The sequence below is a fragment of the Urocitellus parryii genome, chromosome 11 (genome assembly GCF_045843805.1).
Source record: "Urocitellus parryii isolate mUroPar1 chromosome 11, mUroPar1.hap1, whole genome shotgun sequence".
Taxonomy (NCBI): domain Eukaryota; kingdom Metazoa; phylum Chordata; class Mammalia; order Rodentia; family Sciuridae; genus Urocitellus; species Urocitellus parryii.
In genome coordinates this window covers 109,137,075-109,165,019 of record NC_135541.1, presented here as the reverse complement: position 1 = coordinate 109,165,019, position 27,945 = coordinate 109,137,075, and the positions used below count along the sequence as shown (strand labels likewise).

Sequence of the window (27,945 nt, the reverse complement as noted above, 5' to 3'; positions counted from 1 at the left end):
ACTTGATAACTACTAAGACAAATTCATGAGACTCCTTTCCTCTCACTCTAAGTTATATAAACAGTTTTGTGTTTTCCTGGGAGAAAGGTAAAGGATGGTTATAAAATATGGAACACTAGCGGGGTTTAGGCAGCCCTGGATGGGAACCACTAAGTTCCAATTAGCCAGAGAGCAGCCGAGACAGAGAACACGCTGGCTCAGCAGAGGGTGGGGGCGATGAAAGCCAGAGGACAAGGACTCGGCCCTCTTCTGGACATCAACTCCTCTGCTGCTCAGCTCTCAGCCCCTGCAGTGAGGAGGGGCAGGCCTGGGCTGGCCGCACTGAGCCAGCTCTGCGGTGACGACTGGGGTGCTCTATGCCACAGGTGGCCATCTGCGAGTGCAGGGTAGTCGTGGCCATGGTGAACAGCGGCTATTACACTGTTCTCTCCGATAAGAATTTCACGGTAATAAATGGGACCACAATCAGGGGCTTTCTTAAAAGTATTCGGGCCCCTTTTAAGAGAACACACAATAAAAAAAAAATGCTAAGAAATACCCATAATGGATTTATGTTTCTATTTAATTTGAAATAGCAAAAAAAAAAAAAAAAAAAAAAGACTCATGGAGTTTGGACAAATGTCACTTTTTCTTTATATTTCCAAAGAAAACCCCAAATGTCTTCCAGGTCACAAGTTACAGTTCTCATTTTCCCCATTGGATGTGGCTGTGGGAATCCAGAGCGGGTCTGTGCGGCGGCTCACAATGCAGACAGGGATGGGGAAGAAGGCCTTCATTGTGGCGGAGGGGGCACAGGAGTCGATTTCCTTCTAACGAAGTCAACAGCTCACTGTTAATATGGGTCATTATCCCGGGCTTAGAAATATTTTCATTATGGTCGATTTCTGTGGTAATGCTGTTTTTGTGAGGGGATTTGTCTGGTCAGCTTCACAGATGACAGACTGGCCCAGAGAATTTAAGTGAACAACCAGAGTCACTAGGGGTCCCTTGATTCCTGGTCTGCAGAGAGGACGGAAACCACTTAGCTTTTTAAAATACAAACATGCATGCAAACCATATTCTAACCCCCAGCCCTAGAAAAAGGCTTAATGGCAATGTTTTTGTGAAAGCCAAAAATTGCCCATCATCTGCATGTCCGTCAAAAGGGTCATGGTTAAGCAAATCCTACTATATATACTCATTAAAGTTAGTGTTTACCTAGAACTTATGGCAACGGGAAAAATGCTTATCTTCTAACATTAAAGGGGAAAGAAAGCAGGTCATAAAATTATATACGCAGCCTGATCTCAGAGTCATAAAGAAAACACTCAAGGGAAAAATTCTAGGAGGATAAACAACACAAATTAGTTTCTGGTAGCAGGACAGGATTCCTTCTTTCTGTTCTTTTACTCTATTTTCAAATTTTCCATGTTAAAGAGAAAAAACATCCACTAATATTCTTTTCAAAGGCCAAGGCCTAAAGCATCACATTTAAATCTTATTTCCCCGTTGACACTTGAGTCAGCAAAACTCATGACTTAGAAGGCCCCCTTGAGAAACAGGTCTCAATCATAAAGAGGCCAGGGCCCTGCCAGCGGGCCAGGAAGATGGACACTGGAAGGACTCTTTGTCGTAGGTCTTAGGGAGTACTGCAGATTTTTAGGAAGCAAAGGCTCCGGTTTCAAATCAATGTTTGCTGGGGGCTACTTAGGGCTACATTGTTGTGCTGGGTACTGAATTTGATGGCAGCCTCTTCTAATTAAAATGTGAACTGGCTATGACAACTCCACAGATTAAAAATAGAAACCTCAGGCAGTCTATTCAACCTGGAAGCACAGTGAATTTATTTGTTATATTTAGTTTTTAAAAACCGAGAAATAGATTCAATATCCATTCCTCACCCAGAAATACATACAGAAGATGTTATGTCTTCCCTCTTCCACAGAACAGTTTATAAGAAAGATCAAATAACAAATGTCAAACATGATGGAATTGACGCCTACAGATAACAAAACATATACAAATAAAGGACAAACACAACACGACCATCTCAACAGACACAGAAAAAGCATTTGACAATACCCAATACCCTTTTCATGATACAAAAACACTCAAAAAATTGAAATGGAAGAAAACTTTCTCAACCTGATAATGGGCATCTATGAAAAATCCAGATTTAATTGGGTGTGGTGGCACATGCCTGTAATCCCGGTGGCTTGGGAGACTGAGGCAGGAGGATCATGAGTTCAAAGCCAGCCTCAGCAATGTGAGGCACTAAGCAACTCTGTGAGACCCTGTCTCTAAATAAAATACAAAATAGGGTTGGGAATGTGGCTCAGTGGTCAAGAGCCCCTAGATTCAATCCCAAGTACCCTCCCCTGCCAAAAAGCATCCCCACAACCCAGATATAACATGACGCCTAATAGTGAAACACTAAATGCTTTTCCCCTAGGATTAGGAGCAAGATGAGGATGTCCATTTGGGCTATTTCTATTCAACATGGTACTGGAGGCTCTAGCCAAGGAAATCAAGCAAACAAGAAATTGAAGGCATTCACCTCAGAAAGGAAGATGTAAAATTATCTCTATTCTCAAATAACGTGATCTCCTATTTTAAAAATTATAAAGAAAAAAATTAATTGTAAGGAATAAAAAAACTATTGGAACTAATTAACAAGTTGAGCAAGGTTGCAGGATACTTGATCAATGTACAAAGATCAGTTGTATATCTCATAATTGCAATGTCCAAACAGAAAAGTAAATTAAGAAAGTGGTTCCATTTCCAAGAGCTTAAAAAACAAATTACAAATTAAGGATGAATTTAACAAAAGAAGTTCAAGACTTGTTCACTGAAAACAAAATACCACCAAAAGAAATTAAAGATGACCTAACTAAATGGAAAGACATTTCACATTAATAAATTGGAAGGCAATATTATTAAATGGCAATGCTCTCCTAATTGTTCTACACAATCCATATTTTTATTGAAATTAATAGATTGATCCTAAAAGTCACAGGGAAATGCAAAGGATTCCGAGTAGCCAAAACAATTTTGAAAAAGAACAGCTGGAACACTCACATTTCTTGATTGCAAAACTAACTACAAAGCTACCATAATCAAATAAGATGACACTGGTTTAAGGACAGAAATACAAGATCACTGGAACAGAAGCGAAAGTCTAGAAATATACACTTATGTTTTTTATTAAATGATTTTTGACAAAGGAAAAAATATAGATTCTCCAATAAATGGTGGTAGGAGGAGTGGATATCTCCATGCAAAAGAATAAGATGAACCCAATCCTCACACCACATACAAAAATTAACTCACAACAGATTACAGCTGTAAATGTGAGAGCTAAAAACTAAAAAATTCCTAGAAGGAAACATGCATACGTCTTCATGATCTTGAATTAGGCAACGGTTTCTGAGGTCTGACACCAAAAAAACACAAGCAGCAACAACAAAAATACAGATACACTGGACTTCATCAACATTGAAAGCTTCAGTGTTTCAAGGGACACCAATAAGAAAGTAATGACAACCCACAGATCAGGAGGCATTATTTTCAAATAATAATGTTGATGGCAGCCTTATTCATAGTAGCTAAGAAGTCAAAACAATCTAAATGATTTGACTCAGAGGAAATATCAACAAGAAGCCAATCTATAGAGGTAGAAAGTAGATCTGGGGTTTCCGAGTGAAAGGGAGTGTGGGGGTTGGGCCAGACTACTAATGGGAATGGGGTTTCCTTTGGAGTGATGAAAATGTTCTGAAATTAGAGAGGTTATACAACACTAAATATCTTAAAACTACTGGACTCTACACTTTAAATGGGTGACTTTTACAGTATGTGAATTTCATCTTATAACGTGGGTATTGTAAACAAACAAGCAAATACACAATAAGAGAGGCTTGTGTCTTAGCTATTCCTTACAAACCTCAGAGTTTAAATCAATATCTATGTTTTATTAATTTAAAAGTTAAGAGATGCTAGAAGATTATTTCTCTAACACCATAAAAGGTTAAAATAATACACTATAGATAACATGCTTTCTGGGAGTGTAGCTTACCTGTAAAGTAAATGCAAATAATTTAATTCAACAAACATCTTGGATTTGTGATGGTGATTCACTTAAATGCCTGAATTTTTATAGACGAACATGAATTTACACAGACAGAAATTTCTAACTGGAACCCAGAGCAGAGTTAATAAAAATGTTCAGTCTAAAACTCACAAATGATAATCCTTCACATTGATACTCTAAATAAAACTGGGATTTAAAACTTTTAAATCACCTTCCTGCTGAAAAACATACACAGATCTGTCAGAGGATCTTCATGAATTACTTAGATGGGAAAGAAAGATCTCCCTTTTAGAATGGGCACCTATATCTATGCTATCAACAAAAGAGGATCCTTCTACCTTACTGCATAACAATATTCCAGTGACCAAAGACAAAATGACTTCAGAAGAGATGTGAAAATGTTCTTGTCTGAATTAGCTTTCCCACAGATAAATACAATTAACAATTCTTCTTAACAAAACGAGTTGGGCAGATACATTTGTCCAGACCACAGCAGCTCTGATAACTTGACTAACTGTAGGAAATCTTTTCTCCAATCCAAAAGCAAGGTGAGGAATAAGATGCAGAATCATATGCAAACACTGCTCTGATTAGTTGGACTGAGAAAAGAAGTTACAACCTTCATTCCAAGAGGGTCTTAAGCACAGAAGCTATGCAACTGGTGAAGACTGGGGTCCCCGATCTGGAACTTCCACTTTCAGCATGTCACTTAACATCTCTACAGGCTCAATCCCCTCCTCTTTTTTTATTCCCCACCATGTTTCCTAAAGAATATCAAGTAGCTAGGTTTTTTATTATTATTATTATTAATTTGTTTGTTTTGTTTTTGTTTTTTAATGAGAACAGAAATAAAAACTCACATTTGCAAAAAAAAATGTGGATATTTATAGCAGCACTGCTTATAATAATCAGGACCTGGAAACAGCCAAATGTCATCCATCAGGTGATGAAAGGATAAACAAAGGTGACATGTCCATACAGTGCAATATTCAGTCAGAAAAATGAAGTAAGTGCGGAACTGGGCACAGTGGTGCACACCTGTAATCCCAATGGCTCAGGAGACAGAGACAGGAGGATTGTAAGTTTGAGGCTAGCCACAGCAACTTAGTAAGGCCCTAAGCAACTTAGCAAGACCCTGTCTCAAAGTAAAAAAAGATAAAAGGGCTAGGGATATAGCTCTGTGGAAAAGTGTCCTAGTATATATAAAAACAAAAAAAGTACTGACTACGTGCAACAATATATATGATCCTAGAAAAATGCTCAGAGACATGAAGGTCACATAATATATTCCACTATTTGAGATGTCCAGAATAGGCAAATCTATAGAGACAGAAAGTAGATTATTGATTACTAAAGGACGTGACATGGGAAAAGAGAGGCAGAATTGGAGGATATTGGTTAAGGGTCAGGGTTTCTTTTGAATGTCATGAAAACATTTTAAAATTGATTGTGGTGATGGCTATACAATCCTGTGAACACATGAAAGGCCACTGAGTTATGAACTTTAAATTGGTAAATTGTACAGTATATGAATTCTATTTCAATAAAGCTGGTTTAAGAAAAAAAAAAGGACATTTGATCAAAATCCTCTTCTAGTTCAATCTTTGATTCCACAGAATTCCCTGCTCACCTGAGGTTTGGAAGTCTATCTCAATAGGATTGGAGAGACTGGTTGCTGCTTCTCGCCATAGGCTGCCCCCAACAGGAGACCAGGCTGTCACCATGCAGCGGTACAGGCCTGCATCTGAGACCTGAGTTTGGTACATTCGATATCGAAATTCATCCTCTTGCACTTTCTCTAACACAACTCCATCCACCCGCGATGCATCTGTCCAATTCTCCAGCTTCACTACAGAATCCTGGTCCAGGGAGATGATGTACTTGGTTTCGTTGGGACTGGAGAGGTCCCCAACAGGCTTCTCGGCTGTGATGAGTACAGAGTAGCGTGGAGACTTAATATTCTTGGCCGACACCTTGCAAGTCATCTCAAATGTATTCCCGGCAGCAAAGAAGGGCTTTGGCTGCCTTGCCTTCACCACGAGCACGGAATCTGGAATGAAGCACCAGAAGGTGATTTCCAACAGGACCAGTTAAAATGGATATGCATCTAAAAGCAAAACATCAAGGAAATGGGAATTTATTTGCAAACTGCCACACAAAGGCACTTATGAAAATTGGAAAACTCAGAAAGAAAAATCACGTGTAACCGTGACCAGGCTGAAAACCAGCACAGTGGAAGCAGCAGTTTGAAATGACTGAATGGGTGGAACTGTACAGGTAATGGATGGTGAGAATTTGGTTTGGAGGAACTTCAAGTCCTTAAGATGTTCACCAAGAGAGAAAAGCCGGGGAGCTAAAGTGACCCTAAGATGCACAATGGAATTCACTCTTAGTGAGCTGGGGAGGACTAGACATCCTGGCCAGACTCCTGGCTACACCATTTCACTTCTCCTCCCCTGAGCATCTGCTGAGCACAGAGAAGCGCCCCCTAGCTGAGCTAGCCTGGTGGAGGAGGACAGCAGGAAAATGGCTTCTCTCTGTTTATCCTATAATGCTAACACTACAGACCAGATAGATTACTAAATGACAGGAGCATAAGCACTTGTAGATCTAATCACTTCCACCTAGTTTACACTTTAATTTCAGGGGTGCTACTTTAACAGTCTGAGCCAGTGTCTATGGCTACACTAATGTTAGGTTTAAGTGTGTTCTCTCTGCTTCTGTGTCAAAACAATAATCCCTACGCATATACACATTAGAATTCACCTATTATAATGGCACAGCATCAGGCACTTGGAAGGTACTTAAATATTTGCTGAATGGGTGAATAAATGAATTAGACCCATTCTTTTTATCCTTTAACACAATTATTAATCCTATAATCTGTCTGGTTCTTAGAGTTTTAGGTTGGGTTCTTTGGAATAGTTGTTCCTCAAAACCTATTAGCAGAATATGAATGTTACATTGTCTCTCCAGAATCACTGATTTCTGAGATCCTGTTGAGTCACCCACACTCTTTCTTAATACCTTTATTTTTATTTATTTGTTCTTATGTGGTGCTGAGGATCGAACCCAGTGCTTCACACACGCTAGGCAAGTGCTCTACCACCGAGCTACAACGCCAGCCCACACTCTTTCTTGATTGTCCTGTCTGTTTGCTCATTCAGTCTCCCACATTCCAGGCACCGGGAAGACAACAGTGCATAAACATTCAGAAATCCTGCCCTCTACACTGGAGGAAGGAGACAAACAAAATGAATAAGTAAAATACATGGTACAGTTAGAGGGTGATGATTTAAGGAGAAAAAACAGAGAAGAGAAGAGGGTATTTTTTTTGCATGTGGGTTATGTGTGTCAGCCAGCACATGCAGAGAAAAAGAAACATTTGAAATAAGGACCTGAAGGGGGTAAGGGACCGAGCCTCATACCCACCTGAGGAAAAGCTTTCTATGCAGAGGAAGAGCATGTGGGAAGCTATACAGTGGGAGCCTGGCTGGCGCTGTGGGGAGCTGCAGGAGGGCAGGGGGCTGGCGTGCTGTGGGCACGGGGGAGTTACATGAGGCCAATGGCAACAGCACACGGCACCAAAGGCCAGTGAAAGGATTCGGGGTTTTGCCCTGCAATCGGGAGGCTGTGATGGTGTAGAGCCCAAGAGCTTCATGGTCTGACTTGCATCTTAAGGGCGTGGGTAAGGGCCGAGTGAGGAGACCAGTTAGGGAGCTGGTAACAGAACACAGCAAGAGAGGACGACTCACGACTCCTCCGTACAAGTGAAGCTGGAGAAGTGGTTAGATCCTAAGACAATTTTGAGAATGAAGAGTTGGAGTTTGGGGGTGCAGTCAGCAGTAGAGCACTTGCCCAGCATGCACAAGGCCCTTGGTTCAATACCCAGCACCACCACCAAAAAAAAAAATAATAATAATAATAATAATAATGAGGAGTGAAGAATGAAGGTTTTGGATGAAACAATTAGAACAATGGTGCTAGCTAGCTCCAACAGGCTGGGGAAGGCTGAGAGAAAAGGGTCAGCAGAGACTGGATCTCTGCTTTGAACAGAGGTTTGAGATACCCATTAGATAACTAGAGGTGGACAGAAGGCAACATAATATTGAATCTGGAGAGGCTGGGGTTGTGGCTCAGTGGTAGAGTGCTTGCCTAGGATGTGTGAGGCACTGGGTTCAATCCTCAGCACCACATAAAAATAAAGAAATAAAATAAAGGCATTCTGTCCATCTACAACTACAAAAAAAAAAAAAGATTTAAAAGAAATATTGAATCTGGAGTTCTGGAAAGAGCTCCAGAGTAGGAATGTAAAACTGGAAGTCACTGGTGTCTAAGTATTAGAATTCATGAGATGAAAAGAGACTATCAAGGGGGCACATTAAATAAAAGTCTGAGGACAGTGTCCTGAAGTTGCATAATGTTTGGGGATTAGAAAAAGGAACAGACGCCAGCAAAGAAGGCTGAGGAAGCATTCAGGGAGGTTGGAGGAGCAATCACCTGTGTTAAATCCTGCCAACTTCAGCCACATAACCGACAGGTAGATTTTGCCATATGTGGATCGCTGGTAATCTTGTAAGTGCAATAGAGGGAAAAGCCTGATTAGAATAGACACCAAAGAGAATGGGAGGAGTGCAATTGGAAACATCCCAAATAGAAAAATCGGATGCTGTGCATGGCTATAGAAGGAAAGAGAGTAACAGGCAGGCAAGGGTTGTAGGGAACAGAAAGATGGAGGAAGAAGAGGGATCGGGATTAGTTTAGCTCCCCCACCACCTTGAAGGAGATCTGACAGCACGTTTTCAGGCCAACAGAGAGGTCCAGAGAAGAGAGAAATATTAAAGTCATAAGAGAGTGTAAGGCTGAATATCACAGGCTCAGGTGCTAGGGTAGAGCATAGGGGATTCTGGATTTAATTTTTTTTTTTTTTTTTTAAGAGAAAGAGGAAACAAAACCAGTAGCTGATAGAGAGGTGGAGAAGGAAGTGAGCAGGGAGAAAAGGTGGAATGCAATAATCATTTAGGAGAGTGGGGAAGTAAACAGATTAAGGAAATGCAGAATGATTCCCAGGCAGTGTTGAGGACCCACTTGGCCTAAGTGATCCCAGATTTAAAGGCAGGCCAGTCAGCACTGTTTGAATGTTTTTCTCTACCCACACTAAACTCTCCAGACAGAGGTCGGCCAGCAGCAGAGAGCTGGCCTTGAACTGGGCTGTCGTGTGGTTAGAGCATAAGGCAGACCTAGAGAGGGGAAACTCCTAGAGAGAGTTCAGGATGTCCGCAAGGGAGTGATGTGACTGAGACTTTAGGCCAGGTAACAACAGGGGATCATGTAACCTATCCCCACCTACTACCCCAGACACCTCTAAGATGATAGAGTGTGCTAAAGTGACTTTGGGCTACCCCAAGCCAACGGTCATCCTAGCTAGCTAAGAGGGAAGTGAAGACACAGTAGGAGTGAAGGAAAAGAGAAGGAAGAGGAGCAGATCACTGGTCCCCGTAGGTTGAAGGGCTGTTTTTGGAGTACCGGCAAGAGTGATCTAGAAACACAGAAGACACGTGAGGAGAACAGGATGCTTGAGACTGAGACTAGAGGTTTCAGTTATCAGAAGTGAGCCAGTCTAAGGAGCGTACAGGGGGGAAGGACCACAATAGGATAAGAGACACGATGCTTAGAGAGAGAACGAGGAGCTAAGGGTGAGAGGATTACCCACATTAGGCTTCTCAACACATGAGCAGCCAAATTCCAGCATCCAAATTACATTTATTTCCCACCAACTGAAACAGGGTTTCTGGTGGGCACCATGCTCAGCATTTTCTTTAAAGCTACAAGGGTGATTTGTAGTGAAGTTCTCCAGATAGGAGCAGCAATAGAGCAGCTATGCAACGGCAGCTAGCATTTCCAACAACGGAGCAGAAGACCCGGGAGTCAAGGAGCAACAGCCGTGAGAGACAAAGCTAGATATTCTCAGGGCCGAGAGAAAATGGTCTGGAAGCTGCAGGGAGGAGCAGGGAGGTGCCCGCCCCACCTCTAGGCCCAGTGACCTGAGCAGTGTGGGAAGAAATGCCACCGTAGGAGAGCTCCCAGAGGCAACGGTGTCCTCAGAGAGTGAGCTGGTAGTGCTAAGTGGAAGAAGGCAGAAGGGGAAAGGAACACTCAGACTTGAGGATCAGGAAGCGGGAGATTTTGTTGAAGACAGCGAGTTGCACAGGACCCTCTATGGGGCAGCAGTGAGTCCAAAGAGGGTATAGGGGTCATGTGGTGATTATGGGTCCCCAGTGGACAGGCACAGATTCCTCGTGTAATCTGCAGGCTGAGTGCATCTGAAAATGCACTCCTTAAACAGAAACAAAACAAAAATGAATGATAAACCAAATGACACTCTACCTTCTGATACCCAAAATATGTTGACAGGTTTGGAGAAGATGTCCTTGCTCTTCGCCCAGCTGTTATTCCGCTGTTTAGTCCAGGCAGACACCACACAGTAATAATTGCCTCTGTCTTCCTCTGTAGTCCTTTGGATCCGGAAATTGAATGTGTCCGCGTGCTCCTTAGAAAAAATAAAATCTCCATCCTGGGCCCGTTGCTTGCTTCTCTCTCCATATCGTAGCGTCCAGTCCCCGTCCATGACGGCCAGCAGCTCGCTGGTCACCACGTCATCACTGCGCCGATTCATTCTGTAGTACCACGACACTGTGAAACGGATGTTGGCCTCTGCATTCTTCAAGTCCACTACCCGGCATTCCAGTTCCGTGGGCTCATCTGAAAACCCAGGGACCTTTGAGGCGTTCAGATAGACCTGATAGTCTGGTTCTGAACCGGAGAGAGGCCACGGGGGGGGGGGGAATAAAAAATAAAAATTAGGGCCACATACCAAGAATGAGCATTAAGGAATGAGACAAGTACTCAGAATAAGCAAATTAAATTGTGTCCCCTACTGGCTATGAATGTGTCCCCTACTGGCTATCGGTCTGTGATTGGATGAGAAGGTGTCTGTAAGAGTATGTTTACAAAACTTGCAAAATACTTCCTCTTATATTTCCCCAAGAAAACTCCCAAGACCAAGTAGTCAAACGTCCTCCATCAGAACCCTAACCTTTGAAAAGGACTGGGGTCAGCTGCCTCTCCAGGAGGTTAAAACCTAAAGATCTCATAAGAAGCTCAGTGTCGGGGCTGGGGATGTGGCTCAAGCGGTAGCGCGCTCGCCTGGCATGTGTGCGGCCCGGGTTGGATCCTCAGCACCACATACCAACAAAGATGTTGTGTCCACCGAAAACTAAAAAATAAATATTAAAAATTCTCTCTCTCTCTCTCTCTCTCTTTAAAAAAAAAAAAAAAAAAAAAAAAAAAAAAAAAAAAAGCTCAGTGTCCACACTTGACCAAGACTGTCTCTTGAATGCTGTGTAAGCCCCCAGTCTCCAAAGCCCCCACCGGAGGGAAACTCTGGGAAACTCTGTCCCAGATAAGCTCCAGAACTCTAGGCCCACCATGGCTCAGCCCCTGCCATCCTTGGCCGTGCCCTGAATTGCAGGCTCTCAGGGTGCCATTCCCCTGCGTATTCCTGACTTCTCTTTGCTGCTCCTGACATTTCTGCTGGCTCTGATTTCAATCAACAGACACCCCCACCCTCAAACTCCCCACGGGATGTTCTTTCTGCCGTCACACGAAACTCACCCTCCAACTCTGCCAACCCTGCAACCTTCTGACTGTGACCCGGCTCCCCTGCGACCAACGGCTTCCCTGCTCCGATTCCAACAGAGGGTGGGAGGAACGCTAGTGCGGCCAGCGTGTCCCCTGACTCTGCCCCGGTCCTGCTGGTTTTCACTTATAGAAAGAGAACCCCTCCTTCCTCTGATGTCTGCTGCCTTGATGTATCTATCTGGCACCTCTACACTTCTGTCCTCGTTGACCCCAAGCCTCCGCCACACCTGGTTCTGGAACCCCTTTGTAGCCTCCTTTTCTCCCCATCCTCCTCCTGTGGAACCCCTGATCACCAAGGTGCTCACACCACTGTGGTGCCCTGTTTCAGATGCCTGCACACTTCCATTCACTCTTCACTGTCACCCAGGTCCCAAGTCCTCAGGGGTGACAATTTCTCTGTGACCCCCGTGCTGTATACTTGCATATCAGTTATCCATACCATGATTCCTCTTTGCTTGAGAGTCTCCTTCTCAAGCTCCAAATACACCCTGGTGTACAGTAGGCACTCAATATATGTTTGCTGCTTTTTAAGGCGAAGGTTTCTTTTAAAAAAAAAATCATTTTTATTCGGTAGCCCTCTGCCCTCTGGGAGAAAGACAATTCTGCCTGAGCAGAACTTCCCCTTGGCCCACCCTGCCTTTGCCCGCCTTCACTGGTTGGGTTTTATTTAACATTGCTTTTATTTATGACTCATACAGATTATAAACTGCTGAGGTCAAGGAACTGTTCTTCTGTGATTTACACTTCTAATGAAATTTATAACATCATGACTTCTCCCAGAGTGATTCACTGGGCCAGGAAATGGAAAGAACTCAAAATCCTAATTCCCTCAAATGTCATCTTTGCAAGCATTTAATTGTGAGGATGGACGCGGCCGTAGAAAGCCAGGCCAACGGGGCCCCCGGCCTCTGCCTGGCATGGGAATACATCCTGCGGCGAGGCGGTGGCTGTGGAGAAACACCCTGAGCTATGTGCCTCCTCCTGCGCAGGCGAGGGTGCCGTCGGGGGGGCCACCTTGCGGGGGTGTGTCCCGGCTCGCAGGCAGGGGCCACACAGCAGGCCTCCCTAGCAACAACTGACTGCGTATGTGCACCGTCACAGGCAGGGATAGGAGTGCTCGATCACCCCTCCCCACCCACTTCAAGGTCTCAGACGTCTGTCTGTCCTCTTAAGTTCTGGAGGCAGACCCGAAGGTAGACCAGGTCAACCCAGTTCATCTCTTGTGAAAAGGGCAGATTCAAACTGGCTGTGCAGACAGCAAGATCACACCCCTTAGGCCTGTCAAGGCCAACCCAGAGCCCCGCCACGTCAACCATCTGCGACAACCACTGATACCACTTAGGGAACCTCAAGTCCACATCCAGTACCACAAGGAAGACCCTCCTGCGTGTCACCCATTAACCTGACTACAATGAGGCAGTACAGAGCGGTGGGGAGGGTCGGGGTCTGGTGCAGCCTGTTCAAATCCCAGCCCTGCCACTGATACGGAGTGCAGCCTTGGGTAGATGACTTAACTTCTCTGTGCCAACGGCGATCACAACAGTAACTATACCTCAGGATCTGAATATGAGGATTGAGAGTTAAAAGAGTCAGAAAAATGCTAGTCGTGATTTCCATTTCATATCTGAGAAGAGGAAACTTTTAAAAAGTTAACAGCTTGCCCACATAACGCACAGCGGGCAGACTCGGACCCAGGCTTACCCGCTTCCTACCCGCTTCCCAGAAAACCCTCATCTCTCAGATGAACCAGACTTACTATCTTCTAAACTCTGTGTTTTCTGAGTTTCACTGACCGACACTGTGATCTGAAGAAACACTAAATGCTGTGCCAGGAACGGCACTGATAAATCACCGCCACGGGGAACGCGACCCAGAAGACAGCTTCCCACGGGGACCTCGCCTCAGCTTCAACGACCCGTGAGTTTAAGATGCCTCAGTGCTGCCTGGAGGCTTCTCTTGTGTCCCCTAATAGATAATACACTCTTTAATAATAAGCCCTTCCATTTTTTCAGGGTGGACTTACAGCCCTGGGCATATTCTTCCAAAGTGACACCTTTTTGAAGGCTGCTAAAATTATGACGAAAGACCGAAGGTGTTCACTGAGGCACGATTCCCAAGGGCCAAGAGGGGGAATCACCCAAGGTGTCCGTCAGTGGAGGAGTAGGTGAAGTCAAGGTGGTTCACATGCACACATCAGAATACTATTCAGCCATAAAAAAGCAGGAAATCTCTTATTCACAACAACATGGACAGATCGGGAAGGCACCACATTAAGTGATACAAGCTGGGCACGGAAAGACAAAGACAGCATCATCTCACTGTTCCGTGGAACCTAGAAAAAGGTCAAGTTCATAGAAGCAAAGAACAAAATGGTCACCAGAGGCTGGGGTCAGGAAGGGTGGATGTTGGTCAAAGGACACAAAATTTCTGTTAAATAGGAGCAACTATCCAGGTGGTCAATTGTACAACGTGCTGACGACAGTTGACGACAATGGACTGGATGTAGGTACTTGAAAACTGCGGAGGGAACAGACTGTCAATGTTTTTACCACAAAAAAAGGCATGTCGGGTAACAGGTATGTTAATTAGGTTCACTGAGCTATTCCACGACAGAGATGTATATCAACGCAACCATTCTGTACACCACAAACAGACACAACTTTAATATATCAATTAAAAAAAAGATGGTAGAGAAGAAGTGACATGATGGAGCTATCAGTGGTCACAACAGGAGCACACGGACAAGCTCCACCAGGGCTGCTCTCTCCTCCGCCTCCACCCTCCTTGCCCGAAGCTCACTCACCCCCGTATGAGAACCCAGCTGGCCCCCTGCTCCGGCCCCGACTCTTCCTTAGCTCCAGACCCACACACTCTGGCTCGTAGCTCAGCGCCAGGCCTCCCGCAGCACATTCACAGCCTAATCCACGGCCCTCCTCATCCTCCTCTGCCCATACACAAACACCCGGTGAAAACCGCACCCAGACAAGCACAGCCAGCTCCTTCCAACCTTCCACCGACGGTTCTCTCGACGACATTCCCCTCCTCAGGCTCCTGCTCCCCATCTCCACCTCTCCCTCCTCCCTTCCACCTCTCGGCTTCGAGGCTTCCTACGTCCTACACACTCTGCCTCCTTGGTCTCCTCCACTGCTCCCGTCCCCAGGCCTGATGCCTGGTAGCATTTTACAAAGCTTCACCATGGACACCCCGATCTGGGCCCTCACTGCCTCCAGCCCAGACTGTCAATAGCCTCCCAGTGCCACCTCCAGGCCGACACGCCTGCCCGGTCCCTCCTGGGTTTCTCCTCTCACCCACAGGGTCAAGGACTCTGTCCTGGCCTGGCACTCTAGGCCCTTCTCCACGTGAACCTGTGAACCCAAGCCGCGGGGTACCTGCCGCCTTTGCAACTCGCGCCTCTCAGTGTACCCCGGTGAGTCGAAAGCTTCCGGTTTTTCTGCTGCCTTCGCACACCTGCTCAGTCGGTTGCTGAAGCAATGACTGAATGGATTCTCCCATTCAGTGCCATCCTCTGCCCTGAAATGGATCTGTTGAAATCCCACAAATCCAAATACAGAAAATGAGAGCACGGGGGAGTGGCAGAACCTGTACATCTGCTCAGAGCAACCTCAGCGTGGTGGCAACCCAGAAAAATATCACTGACTTCAGCGGCCGGCCTCCTCATTCTCCTCCCCAAAAGGCCTCAGCTTTAACGCAAAGATGGAAATGAGTGACTTTCGGCTGGTGAACTTAACGAGGTGCAGTTCTGTTTGAACTATCCACCAGCCTTGCCGGTAACTTGAGGCCAACACCGCTACAGAACACAGGGTTCTACCCGCCGTGTCAGAATGGCAGGAGTATGGGTGGCGTCTTACTTCTTTTATTGTTCTGGTGCCTGTGCAGAGACCATCCTTTCATGCTGTTTTACAGTTTCAAAATCGGCTTGCCAAGACTGTGCCTTTCCCAAGGCCCCTCTGCACAAGCCTTTCTGTGCAGCCCCTCCTCCCTAACAGGGTGCCTCCTTTGAACTAGCTCGGCACATCACACCTCTACTTCTTATTCAGCGAGTGTTCACACAGATCCTGCCACCTGCCAGGCTCCCCACTCTCCAAGGAGTTTACTTCAACACTACCTTGAACTTCAGTCATTTGTATGGGCGTCTCATGAACCTTCCGTAGGACTCTTTCCAGGGACAACCCAGGTTATTCATCGGCACGTGCAATGCGTGCCGTGCCTTGCACGTCGAAGGTATTGACATACTTGCTGAATTGAACTGATTTTAATATTTTGCATAAAAATGCTCATTCTGGGCACAAGCATTTCACCACTGATTACTGCCACATTCTGTTTGATCTCATCAAGAAATCAGCACAGAACGCCATGGTGGTTATGTTTTAAAAATGCTTATCAGTTAAGATGCATGCTGAGGTATTTAACAGTAAAATGATATGATGTCTGGGATATGTTTTCTGCTCTTGCAGATTAAAAAAAAAGTGTGTGTGTGAGTGTATGTGTGTGTGTGAATCCATGGGAGGGAAGACAGATGAAATAAGATCAGCAAAATATTGATAGCTGTTCAAGCCGGTGGTTATTACTCCCAGTATGAACATTTGTAAATTTCTGTTTTTAAAAGTTAAAAACAAACAACAATCCACACAGATACATCTTTTGCAGAATACTGAGGCTAATCCAAGAGTGATCTGCTTGCTAATCTGGTTACCAGGATGGTGTCTATTCATATACACACACCATCCCTGAAGCTATAGACTCCAGGGTGATCCTGCCCAGAAGAAAGACTTATACAAATAATATTAGTCAGGGCTTAGGATGTAGAGTGGTGGCACAGTGCTTGCCCAGTGTATTCAAAGTCTGGGTTAGATCCCCAACATGGTGGGGGGAGAGGACAGATTCAGACGTGGGGGAGAGGCAGTCATTAAACCCCTTTGTTATGACTTTCAAAACAATGAAAAGCTTTCGGAATCATTGACTAATTGATAAATCAAATATTTTGCGGGTTAGTCTCTGTGTCCTCTATTCTGTTACCATTGGTCGACCAGTCTGTTTTGGTGCCAATACCATGCGGTTTTTGTACTACTGCTCTGTAGTATAGTTTAAGGTCTGGTATAGTCATGCCATCTGCTTCACTCTTCTTGCTAAGGATTGCTTTAGCTATTGTGGGTCTCTTATTTTTCCAGACGAATTTCATGACTGCTTTTTCTATTTCTATGAGGAATGCCATTGGGATTTTGATGGGAATTGCATGAAATCTATATAATACTTTTGGGAGTATGGTCATTTTGATAATATTAATTCTGCCTATCCAAGAGCAAGGTAGATCCTTCCATCTTCTAAGATCTTATTTGATTTCTTTCTTTAGGGTTCTGTAGTTTTCATTATATAGGTCTTTCACCTCTTTCATTAAGTTGATTCCCAAAGCCCCAACTTCCTTAATAAGACTCCTATAGCACATGAATTAAAATCAAGAATCAATAAATGGAATGGATTCAAACTAAAAAGCTTCTTTTCAGCAAAAGAAATAATCAGTGAGGTGAATAGAGAGTCTTCATCTTGGGAACAAATTCTTACCCCTCACACATTAGATAGAGCACTAATCTCTAGGGTATATAAAGAACTCAAAAAGCTAAACACCAAAAAACCAAATAACTCAATCAATAAATGGACCAAAGACCTGAAGAGACACTTCTCAGAAAAGGATATACAATCAATCAACAAATATATAAAAAAATGTTAATCATCTCTAGCAACCGGAGAAATGTAAATAAAAACTACTCTAAGATTTCATCTCACTCCAGTCAGAATGGCAGCTATTAAGAATACAAACAACAGTAAATGTTGGTGAGGATGTTGGGAAAAACACACACTTACACACTGTTGGTGGGACTGCAAATTGGTGCAGCTAATATGGAAAGCAGTTATAGAGATTTCCTTGGAAAACTTGGAATGGAACCACCATTTGACCCAGCTATCCCTCTCCTCAGTCTATACTCAAAGAACTTAAAAACAGCATATTACAGGGACACAGCCACATCAATGTTTATAGCAGCACAATTCACAATAGCTAAATTGTGGAACCAACTTAAATGCCCTTCAGTAGACGAATGATTAAAAAAAATGTAGTATATATACATAGTGGAATATTACTCAGCAATAAAAGAGAATAAAATCATGGTATTTGCAAGTAAATGGATGGAATTGGAGAAGATAATGCTCAGTGAAGTTAGCCAATCCCAAAAAAACCAAACGTCGAATGTTTTCTCTGATATAAGGAAGCTGATTCATAATGGGGTAGGGAGGGAGAGCATTGATGAACTCTAGATAGGGCAGAGGGGTGGGAGGGGAAGGCAGGGGGCATGGGGTTAAAAATGATGGTGAAATGAGATGGACATCATCATCCAAAGTACATGTATGAAGACACGAATTGTTGTGAACATACTTTGTATACAACCAAAGATATGAAAAATTGTGCTCTATATGTGTAATAAGAATTGTAATGCATTCCACTGTCATATATAACAAATTAGAATAAAAAAATTAAAAAAAATATTTTGTGCCTACTGTATTCAGGGATATGACCTGAGGTTTTCCACATAGATTTCCTCCCTTTACTCTCACGTTTCTATAAGGCTTGGGTCACTTTCCCCACTTTACAACAATACTGTTAACATCTGGCCTCAGGAGGGCTGTCTATGTGCCAGACACCATCCTATGTACTTTCCTTGCATTTTTGCTTAATCTTTATAACAATCATGTTTCCTATGACAATTATTTTCATATACACTTCCAAATGAAAAACAAAACAAGCAAAAAATGAAGCCTGGAAGAGCTAAGTCAGGAGATAAGGATGTGCACAGTGTGTGAGAGCAGGATGACAGGCGAGGCTTCGGCTCCATGGCCTGGCTCCCACTATGAGCAAATTGCACAGGTTCATTCCGCACCCAGGTGAGGTTATCAGTGCCTTCTCCAAGCCTGCTACTTCCCAGACAGCAGGAGTGTAATGTCAGTGGAAGTTCTAATCCTGTGTGTCATGGGACTATGTCACCCGCTCTGACACTCAGTTACTTTGATACCGCTAATGAGAACAACAGGCTGGATACGGGAGTTAGAGAAAACAGGAGGAATCCCCTGTCTCTGCTGGTGACTTACTTGAATTGGAAAGTACTTTAGAGGCAGCAAAGTGTATGGTCGAAGAGTTACCCGAATCATTGCTTTTATAACAATTAAATATTCTCCAACATTTAAATAGAAATGGCTATAAATAAGAAAATATTGTTGGAGGGGGGCGCTTCACTGCAGCTTAGCAGCACCCTTATCATGGGGATGCATTTAGCATGAGACATTTGGGAACAATTAAAAAAAAAACAACAACAACTATAATTTGAATGGAACACTAATGTCCCACACCCAAAGTAATATTCAAGAAAGGGCTACAGGTGGCCAGCTCAACCTATGCTCCCTAGCTCCTCTCGGGAGCAGCTGTTTCCAGGACACATACATCCTTGTTCCTTTAGGTGGGGCTTCTCCAGGCCCTGAGAGGCATTCCTGCATCCCAACTGGTTAAGAATCTGGTGGGGAAGGACTCTCCAACACTAATAAATCATCATCACTACAGCCAAGAAGATGTACTAAGCACTTAAGTGCTAGTTACCGTGCTTCTCACTTAAAATGCATCATCCCATTAAACCAAACCTTGGACACGTTAAGCAGCACCCTGGAGACAGCACACCTAGAAGATGGTAAAGTGGGACTCAACAGGTCTCCCTGGCTCCAAAACTTGGCCACATGTTCTTCTGTCTTCCAGGGAGAATCCTGGGCAGACTGCTAATAACAGTCCATCTAAAAAACTGCACAGATCTAAATATTATCCCTTATGGATGGCACAGAACTCCGAAGTTTCTACCAAGTACTTAGCAGATTAACAGCTCCTTCTAAAGAAAAAAAATAATTACCTTCCTCGCTGGCGCTCTGCTGGAATAGGGGCCGGTCCTCCAGTGGGGAAGAATGCAAATCAGGTTCTTAAGACTGAAGAGCAGAACTCGAGCTCTGCCTCCTCCGGCTCTTGTATCCGAAGCCCTGGAACCCTCTCCAATTAACACCAAAGAAGCATGGTACTTGGGGCAGAGAGCTCAACCATGAACTGATTAGTATCCAACTCCTGCCAAAGGCTCATTTAAGACATCTGATAGCAGAGAGAGATGGCTTAATGTGCAGATTAACTAGCCATTCTGCGAGGCTCCCTAAGTTTCAGCTATACACTAAATTGGATCAACACAAAGCAACATTTGTCCCCCACGGTAATTCAGCTTCTTACAGAAACTCCTTCACACACTTAGGATTTGTGCCCTCAGCTTTTATAAAGGGTGGACATAAAAAAAAAATCCATTTAAATAATCATTTAGGGCCTTTTTTTTAAAAAAGAACAGTTGAAAGCACTGTCCATCATGTTACCCAATGCTCCCTGAAATGAAAAAGCACATGATAAATTCAGGGCCAAGAAAAAGTCTGTCTCTCTGAAAGAGTTTACGTTTCCCTTCCTCAGAAGAGAACTGTACCATCACATCTCTTTTTGTCTCAACTCTTCAAAACTTCAGAGGCAAATTCAATAATGAATTCGCCCCAACCACCTTGCAATACCTATTCTCAGATATTTTTTCCCACTCCTTTTGATCTTGGTTTTATTTTTATGTCTCCTGCTTTGTGTTTCACTCTGGAAGCCAACTTAAACCTTTCCCCCCCTCTGAAGAAGGACATAATCCTAAGTAAAAGAGGACTTTCTCACTTAAAAAAAAAATCACCGTGATCACCTGCTCCTTGAGATGCCATACCACTCCCACTAGTGCCCTGGTGTCTTCCCAGCGGACACAAGAGAACTCGGGAAGACCCCGTCCAGGTGCACGCACTCGCTGACCTCAGCACTCCCATGCCGAGCAAAGGAGAACAACGACAAAGCAAGTGTTCTCCACCATGGTAGATTCTATTTTCCAAAGATGGCTGTAGCACTTCCCCTCTTACGTGCCCTTCTACCATTAAGGGGATCTTTCGCTACCCTCCCTTTTAGGAGGTCTCTTATCTCCCTTTGAAATTGGGATGACTTGACCCATAGGAGAAAGCAGAACCTGTGGGAGACTCTGCGCTTAAGTGGTCTAGTAACTTCCGTCTCCTGCTTCTTAGAAGGTATCCACCACCTAAGAAACGTGACCTACTCTGAGAAGATGGAGCTGCGAGAAGCCCCAGCCCTGTGGAGAGATGTATATGAGGAGAGAGGCCCAGGATCGTGGTGTCACTTCTACAACAAAGTTACCTAGAAGGCAGCCCGAAGCCCTAAGTGCCTGCAGCTGTCATCACTGTATTAGAGATGGACCCCACTGAGTCCCTCCCTAACCCCTGACCCTCAAAATCATAGGCAAAATGAAAAAAAAATAGTGATTTTCAGACAGGGATAGGGAGTGATAATTCTGGATCTGTTAAGTGGCAAATCGAGTTTTGTGTACGTATCAACAAAACTCAAGTTTGCCACATGACAAAGCTGGGGATCCAGCTTTCTTAAGAATGCTTCTGTGACAACATTCCACAGTCATATAACCTAAGATGACCTATATACCTGGCAGGTCACTTGTCTTCCTGCTTTTGGGGGCAGGGGGCTCACTTCCCTGTTACCTCATGCAGGCCCCAAGTTGCATCTGGCATGGAAGGCACATGCACATACACACATGTTACATTTCGAGAGATAACCATGTAGGGTGAGGTCAGGCACATCTGTTTCTGGGCAGAGAACCCAGCGTGGAGATCCTGACTAAATGTCTGCTGCTGTACTCATGCCCAGCTCGTCTCCTGACAAGTGTCCAAGCAGCTGCAAGGGTATGAGTCACAGGCACAGGGAAGAAGAAGGAAGAAAGACAGAAAGGAAAAGAATGCAGTTGTTTTTTTTTATACCACTTAACACTCCTAGTAGGTTCATCTGTGTGCAAATATGCCTGAATACTTGAGCAAAACTGTTTGCAATTCTGGTTTCCCTGTGTACGTATTTTAACATTATCCATGTGCTGGTCCTGGATGATTTACCTATCCAGCCAATCAGCCAATATTTATCGAGTGCCTATTCTGCGTAAAGCGTAGGGAAAGGCACAGGGTTCCATATGCATTAGCATCAGTCAGGGAGAAGCACGCTGATGATTTTCATGACAATGGTGCTGTAACTCCGCAGGAAAGCAGACGACAGGATCCTTAGGATAATAACTGAACCTTTTCCACAATTTAGTCTCTTTATTTCTTCTTGTTCTCTGGAGAACAGAGCCACCAACAAATCCCTTCCAGTTAAAAGAGCCCACGCTCTCCCAGAGCTCCTTTCCTGATGTCTGACAGTCTCTGCACCTCCCCCGGGCCATGCCGGGATCAATACGTGAGTACTTCAAAGAAACCCTCAAATTGGAGTGCACGCAGCAGCACTTTCGGAAAAAAAAAAAAAAAATCCTCGAGCTGGGACTCAGAAATTGGAGGGGGAGGGGATAGGGAAAGGCGGCGCTGGAATTTGACAGCGCCACACAATGCACTGAGGATCAGAGCTATGAGACAAATTCAGCTCCAGAGATGAAAAATCTTCTTTTGGTGCTGACAACATCTGTTTTATTTTGAAGGTTGCTAAGGAGAGTTCTAGCTGGGCCGACATTGTTCCAGTTCAGTACTTCATAGTGAGTCTCTCACACAAGGCTCAGACGGCAGGAATAAAAAAGCTCACCAGATAAACCTTGCTGCTTTTACTCTCCCAATATCAAAGGCTCACTTTGTTAACAGGGATGACTAACACCCTGCCTAGTCACAATTGCAATTGGATTGTCCTTTCTGCTTACTCTCTTATTACCTTTCTCCCTGCCCCCTCTGTCCCCACTTGGCCAATCCCCCACCTTTACCAAATAAAGGCGTATTAAGGACAGACAGACAGTGAACACAGCAGTCCTCTCACAGAAGATTTCCATGCAGAGAAGAGCCAGGAGTGAGTGGCATGTCATGGCAGGAAAATGTTTGGTAACAGACAAAGGAGGAAATCATTCCCTGTCCTTGAAAGATGTGTTTTGCCTCCTAATAATCAAAGTTAGGCCTAATGCCTTCCTCAGAGCCCAATGCACTCACGGGACAGTAGCCAGGCAAAGCTCTAAACAGAAAGAGCTTGACAGGTAGGCCCTTCCCATCCTGGTAATAATGCAGGTGGGAGGAAGGCTTTCCACACCCCCATTTGACCCCAGCCCTCCCGAGTTTACTTGCAATTACAAGCCATTAACGAAAATTAGGAAGAGCCCATACACATTTCGCTCAGTGAGAAAACACGTAGGAAAACAAGGGATGGGGAAGGTGAGCATGGTAGAAAACACGAGGTCAGGCCAGGGGTCACACATATGACAAGTTGAGGAAACAACGATGATCTCTGCACATATGACACACTACTAAAAATGGGTGGCGAGGTGACCAACTTTGCTTCTGCACCAAGGAAAATGTACCCAGGCTGAGAGAGGCCCCAAGAAGAGCCTGGGGAAGCAGGAAGCCCCCTGTGTGTAACTGGCAGCAGCAGATAAAATCATTTTGGGATTCCAGGGCATTTAAGTGGGGGAAAAAAAAAGCCTCCTATTAGCTGAAGGAATTCTGCACAGAGCTTTGGAAAGCAGCAGCGCCTGCCAAGGAGTACCTAGGAATGTCGGACAGGCAGGGAAAACGGCAGTGCTCGCCCTCCAACAAAGGTCCATTTCAAAGCCATCCAGCACAGCTCCCACCCTGCAAATCTCAACCACAAAAGGAAACTATGCCCTCTCAATTGAAGGCATTGAGACAACGGAGGCCACGTTATCTAAACATTTCCCTTGCCTGCCAGATTCTATTTCAGCCAGTTTTGCTTTCACCTCCAGCTTTGGATCTCTCTAAATTACACTTCTCCCCATAAAAAAGAAGGTCTAAATAATGCAGCACACCCAGCACCCAGACTCCTCCAGACAGCTCCAAGGAGGGATTACGCCGGAGAGGCTAAAAGCCATCCTCCCAACACTCACCTAGCCAGGTCACACCCACGCTGGCAGGTGCAGACATGGTCTCTGCTACCTTGTGCCAGCTCCTGTTGTGTCCAGGTACCCAGAGCGCCACGTGGCAGAAATAGTAGCCGGAGTTTTCTTTGCCAACATCTCGGACCAGTAAATGGTAGGAGCGAGCGTCCACGTGACTCAAGGCCACGTGAGGCGAGCCGTGCACCAGGGAATCACGGTCCAGTCGTGCCAACAAGTGGCGGGCAGGAGAGGAGCCATCGGGTGTCCTGCTGAAGAACCACGTCACCTCGGCCCGTACCTCATCCACCCGGTCTGTCGTGATGTTGCAGGACAGGTCCAGATCCTTTCCTTCAGGCACGGACAAGTTCCTGGCCACGGCTGCTCGCAGAACTTGTAAATTAAACAACAAATAAATCTAAGTAATCTGGATTAGGTTTGTCTCCTCCACCTTTCATCTCTCCTACCCTGCTTCCCTTCAGATCATCTTCTTTTAAGTTCTCTTTTATGGCATGAAAATTAGTAGGCTTTGTACAGTTCTACATACTTAAGAGGTATTGAATGGATAAATTCATGAAACATGCTGCATTTCTCTTTATTTCAAAAAAAACAACAATTGCAAATACTGATACACACTATATCCCAATGTTCTGAGGATGATACTCAAAATAATTCTATTAGAAGATACTATTATTATCCTCATTTAACTGATAAGGAACCAGAAGCACAGAGAAGTAACCTGCCCCAAGTCACATTGTTAATATAGGACACAGCTAGAACTCAGATTTGGACTGCCTGCTTCTAGGAATTCTGGTCTTAACTGTTAAGCTATGGTTTGTTTGATAAGAAGAAGTCTGCTGAAAGTCACAAAACCAAAATCAAACTTTTTCCATTTGCATAATAAAACTTGGGTGCTTTTAAAAAGGACAGCTCAGTTCTGATATGTGTGCACAGTCAGTTTGAGACCGAGAAAGAGAAGGTAGGAAGTGAAGGTGAAAACATTTTTCTAGAAAAAAGGAAAAAAGCCTTAGCTGGGGGGGGGGGGGTATGGCTCGGTGGGCAGAGCCCCTGGCAAACATGCATGAGGCTCTGAGTTCCATCTCTAGAATGGAAAGAAAAAGAAAAAGAAAGAAAAAAAATACCCAAAGCAGACAAGAAAGTAAAGTGGAAACAGAAAATGTTCCTTTTGAATCAATTCAGAGAAATATTGATTTCATTAGAATGCCCACCTAAAAGTCAAACATAAGACATACTCTATAGCCAGAACACAATGATTTTTGGATTATCCACGCTACTGCCCTCTCTCATTAGTGTGGGTAATTAAAATAAGACTATATTTAGATGAAGCACTGAAGTATTTGGTGTCACAGATTCCAGGGGGTCGAGTTTCAGCATTCCCCTGTCAAAGCTTTTATATGGAAACATTTTACTCTATTCAGGGTTTTTTTGAAAAGGAGTCAAACATCTGTAATCAGAGTAGGAAAACACTGGACTTGTGATAATGCTCTGGGAACAATTACTTAGATGGTAAATAGTTGACATCACCCAGGGGATGGGAATGGGGGCACAGCCCAGGCCTGCTAGCAAGAGCCACATGCCTCAACCACTGTCCCCAGGAAGTTCAGGGACAGAGTCTGGTGCCAACCGAAAAGCCCATGCCCTTTGGTGTACATTACGTGCACATGAATATTTCCAGAGTTTCACAAAATTTCAAACAAGTCTTTCAAGCCAAGTTCAACATTTACTGTGAGAGAGGACAGAAAAGAAGGTGGGAATAGCATTAGAAAAAGGAATTTAGAAGTCCAATTTCATCCTTCAAATTCTTCCTCTTCCCTCATCTCTTTAAAAAGAAGCCAAAAGTAACTTGAGGGCATCTTTTGAGAGGACTCACAGAAACTGCCACGCTGAGCCAGGTTCTGCAGTTTGACCCACCCCACTTACATACAATACAATGCTCGTGGACAGAAACCCTGAAGTTGGCTGAGGGAGCTGCTATTGGGCCAACAGCTCCCCCGGGAAGACTGACTCAGGAGGGTGTCAGGTCAGTGAGGGAGTACTCAACAGGGAGCTGAGGTATGTGTATATTGAGAAAATAGATCCTTGGGTCCTGGAAATGTTGGCAGAAATGTCTTTTCAACTGCATAGTTCACTTTGTAATTTGATTTGTGCAAGTGGCTAAACATCTTGTCATATCACTAACCATAGGCCTCACACATTCTGGATTCAGGAGTTGACCATTGGAAAACAGGCTGGAGCAGGCTGGAGGGAAATAAAGAAGCAGTTCTAAAGGATTTGTAGTGCAAGAGGGGACCTAGGCAAAGCCTGTGCTGCAGGAATTCTCCCTTGTAATACAACTGCATCCATAAACTAGACACCAAGATTTGCATCACCCAGTCTACCCGGTACTATAACTGTGGGGAGTGGGGGCGGGTAACTACCTCATCCGGAACACAGCTTCATTGTCTAAGTGGCTCTGTGCCATTTATAACAACAATGTGATCAGAATATTTAAGCAGTCAGCTATGGATAGTACAAGACAAGAGAATAACCATAACTTAGACAAGATAGAAATGACTATAACTCAAGTGATTCTTAACCTGGGGTCTACAAAGAGAATTTATGGAGTCTGTGAATGTGTATGGGAAAAAAAAAATCCATTTTACCAATGTTCCCTAAAATAGAGTACCTTTTCACAATGTGAAAATGAGCCGGGTAGTACTACCTGCCCCTGGGACTTCGCTGCAACAGAAATCACAGTTATTTTCATATTACATTATAGGTTTATAGTTGTTGCAGATATTGTAAAACATCACTTACATTCATCGCTACCTAGAAATTATGATAGTTTGCTAGGTCTACCATTCTATCTTATTATTAACGTGTTAATAAAGAAGCATAATATTATTTTAAATTTGTCTTCAAGTATTTTGATAACTATTTCAACATAAGTGCTTTACTCTGTCATCTGGTGTATTATGTTTTAAGAATTAAGACATCTTAATTCTGACAAAGGAACTTCAAAGGACTCTCAAGGAAGCCCATGGCAAAAAAAAGATTATGAACCCTTAGTCTCAGGTGAGAGCTAGACATTATTACCTGCCTAGTAGGCTCAGTGTTCCAGTCTTATTACAAGATACTATGGGTTTTGTGGTATTTGAAAAAGAAGAAAAAAAAAAAAAAACTTTACAACTGAAATTCCTGCATAAAATGGTTAACTTGCTGTAAAGCTGAAACTCTTTTAACCCTCCTGTCTCATTAAAATAGCTGTTTGATGCAGGCTGAATAGCTGGAGGTTTTGTACGGTAGCTTCTCGACAGATCACTTCTGCTAAGGAAGCTGACCCGAGGGCTGGAGATGCAGCTCAATGGTAGAACACTTGACTAGCATGTGCAGGTTCCTGGGTTCCAGCCTCAGCACTGAGAGGGGAAAAAAAAAAATGACTTGAATCCATCTGGAGAGTGATTTCTGTAACGGTGATGGGTAGCTCTTCTCCTTGATGGCCACAGTCCCTCGAGAAGCTCAGTCTTGCTTTTCACACCTACTTCTACTGAATCCAGTTCTGAGGTGGTGGCATAAATGCAGAGGAATGTGCCCAGGACAATATGTCTAACAGAGACAAACACGGTGCACATTGTTTCCTTCTTTCCTTCCCATCCGAGCAACCGAGCAGCCACACACTCACATTTCTGCTCAGGAAATGAGCCTAGCCAAGGTCTTCCCAGTTTAAAAAACAGGAGGCAGCAGCAGCAGCAGCAAAGCACTCTGAGACCTGTCAGTCACACTCCGAGAACACAAAGTCCACCCACTCAGGCCCAGCAATGACACTACTCTGCAATGGTCTTTCTGCAGTCCATCTCTGCTGAAAATGCAAGCTCCATGGGGCCTGAGAACAAGTGTCCTGCCCCTGGGCCCCCAGGGCCCAGCACAGAACTGAGCCACATGGGTTTTCTATCAATGCTTATTAAACAATAAGTCAACACTGGCTTTAAAATATATATATATATTTGTTTTTCTAATTTTTGTGTATTTTCTAACATGCTTTTTCTATTTTCTTCATTATTCTGTAGTTGGAGTAGGGGGTTAAAAAGGTGTGGGGTAGATTCACAAATAACAGGAAAAAGGACTTCTTGAATAGACCCAGGG

The 27,945-nt window shown here is 44.1% G+C and overlaps 1 protein-coding gene across 2 annotated transcripts in view; it reads right to left on the bottom strand.

Annotated features, from left to right (window-relative positions):
• Ptgfrn (prostaglandin F2 receptor inhibitor) overlaps positions 1–27,945 on the bottom strand; it is a 75,501-nt gene that overhangs the window by 10,338 nt on the left and 37,218 nt on the right. For both annotated transcript variants that reach the window (XM_026407291.2, XM_026407292.2), the window contains exons 4-6: positions 23,815–24,195; positions 10,454–10,879; positions 5,697–6,116 (exon numbers count right to left, since the gene is read on the bottom strand). In XM_026407291.2, coding sequence (XP_026263076.2) covers positions 5,697–6,116; positions 10,454–10,879; positions 23,815–24,195 — 1,227 coding nt within the window. The remainder of the gene's footprint in view (positions 1–5,696; positions 6,117–10,453; positions 10,880–23,814; positions 24,196–27,945) is intronic.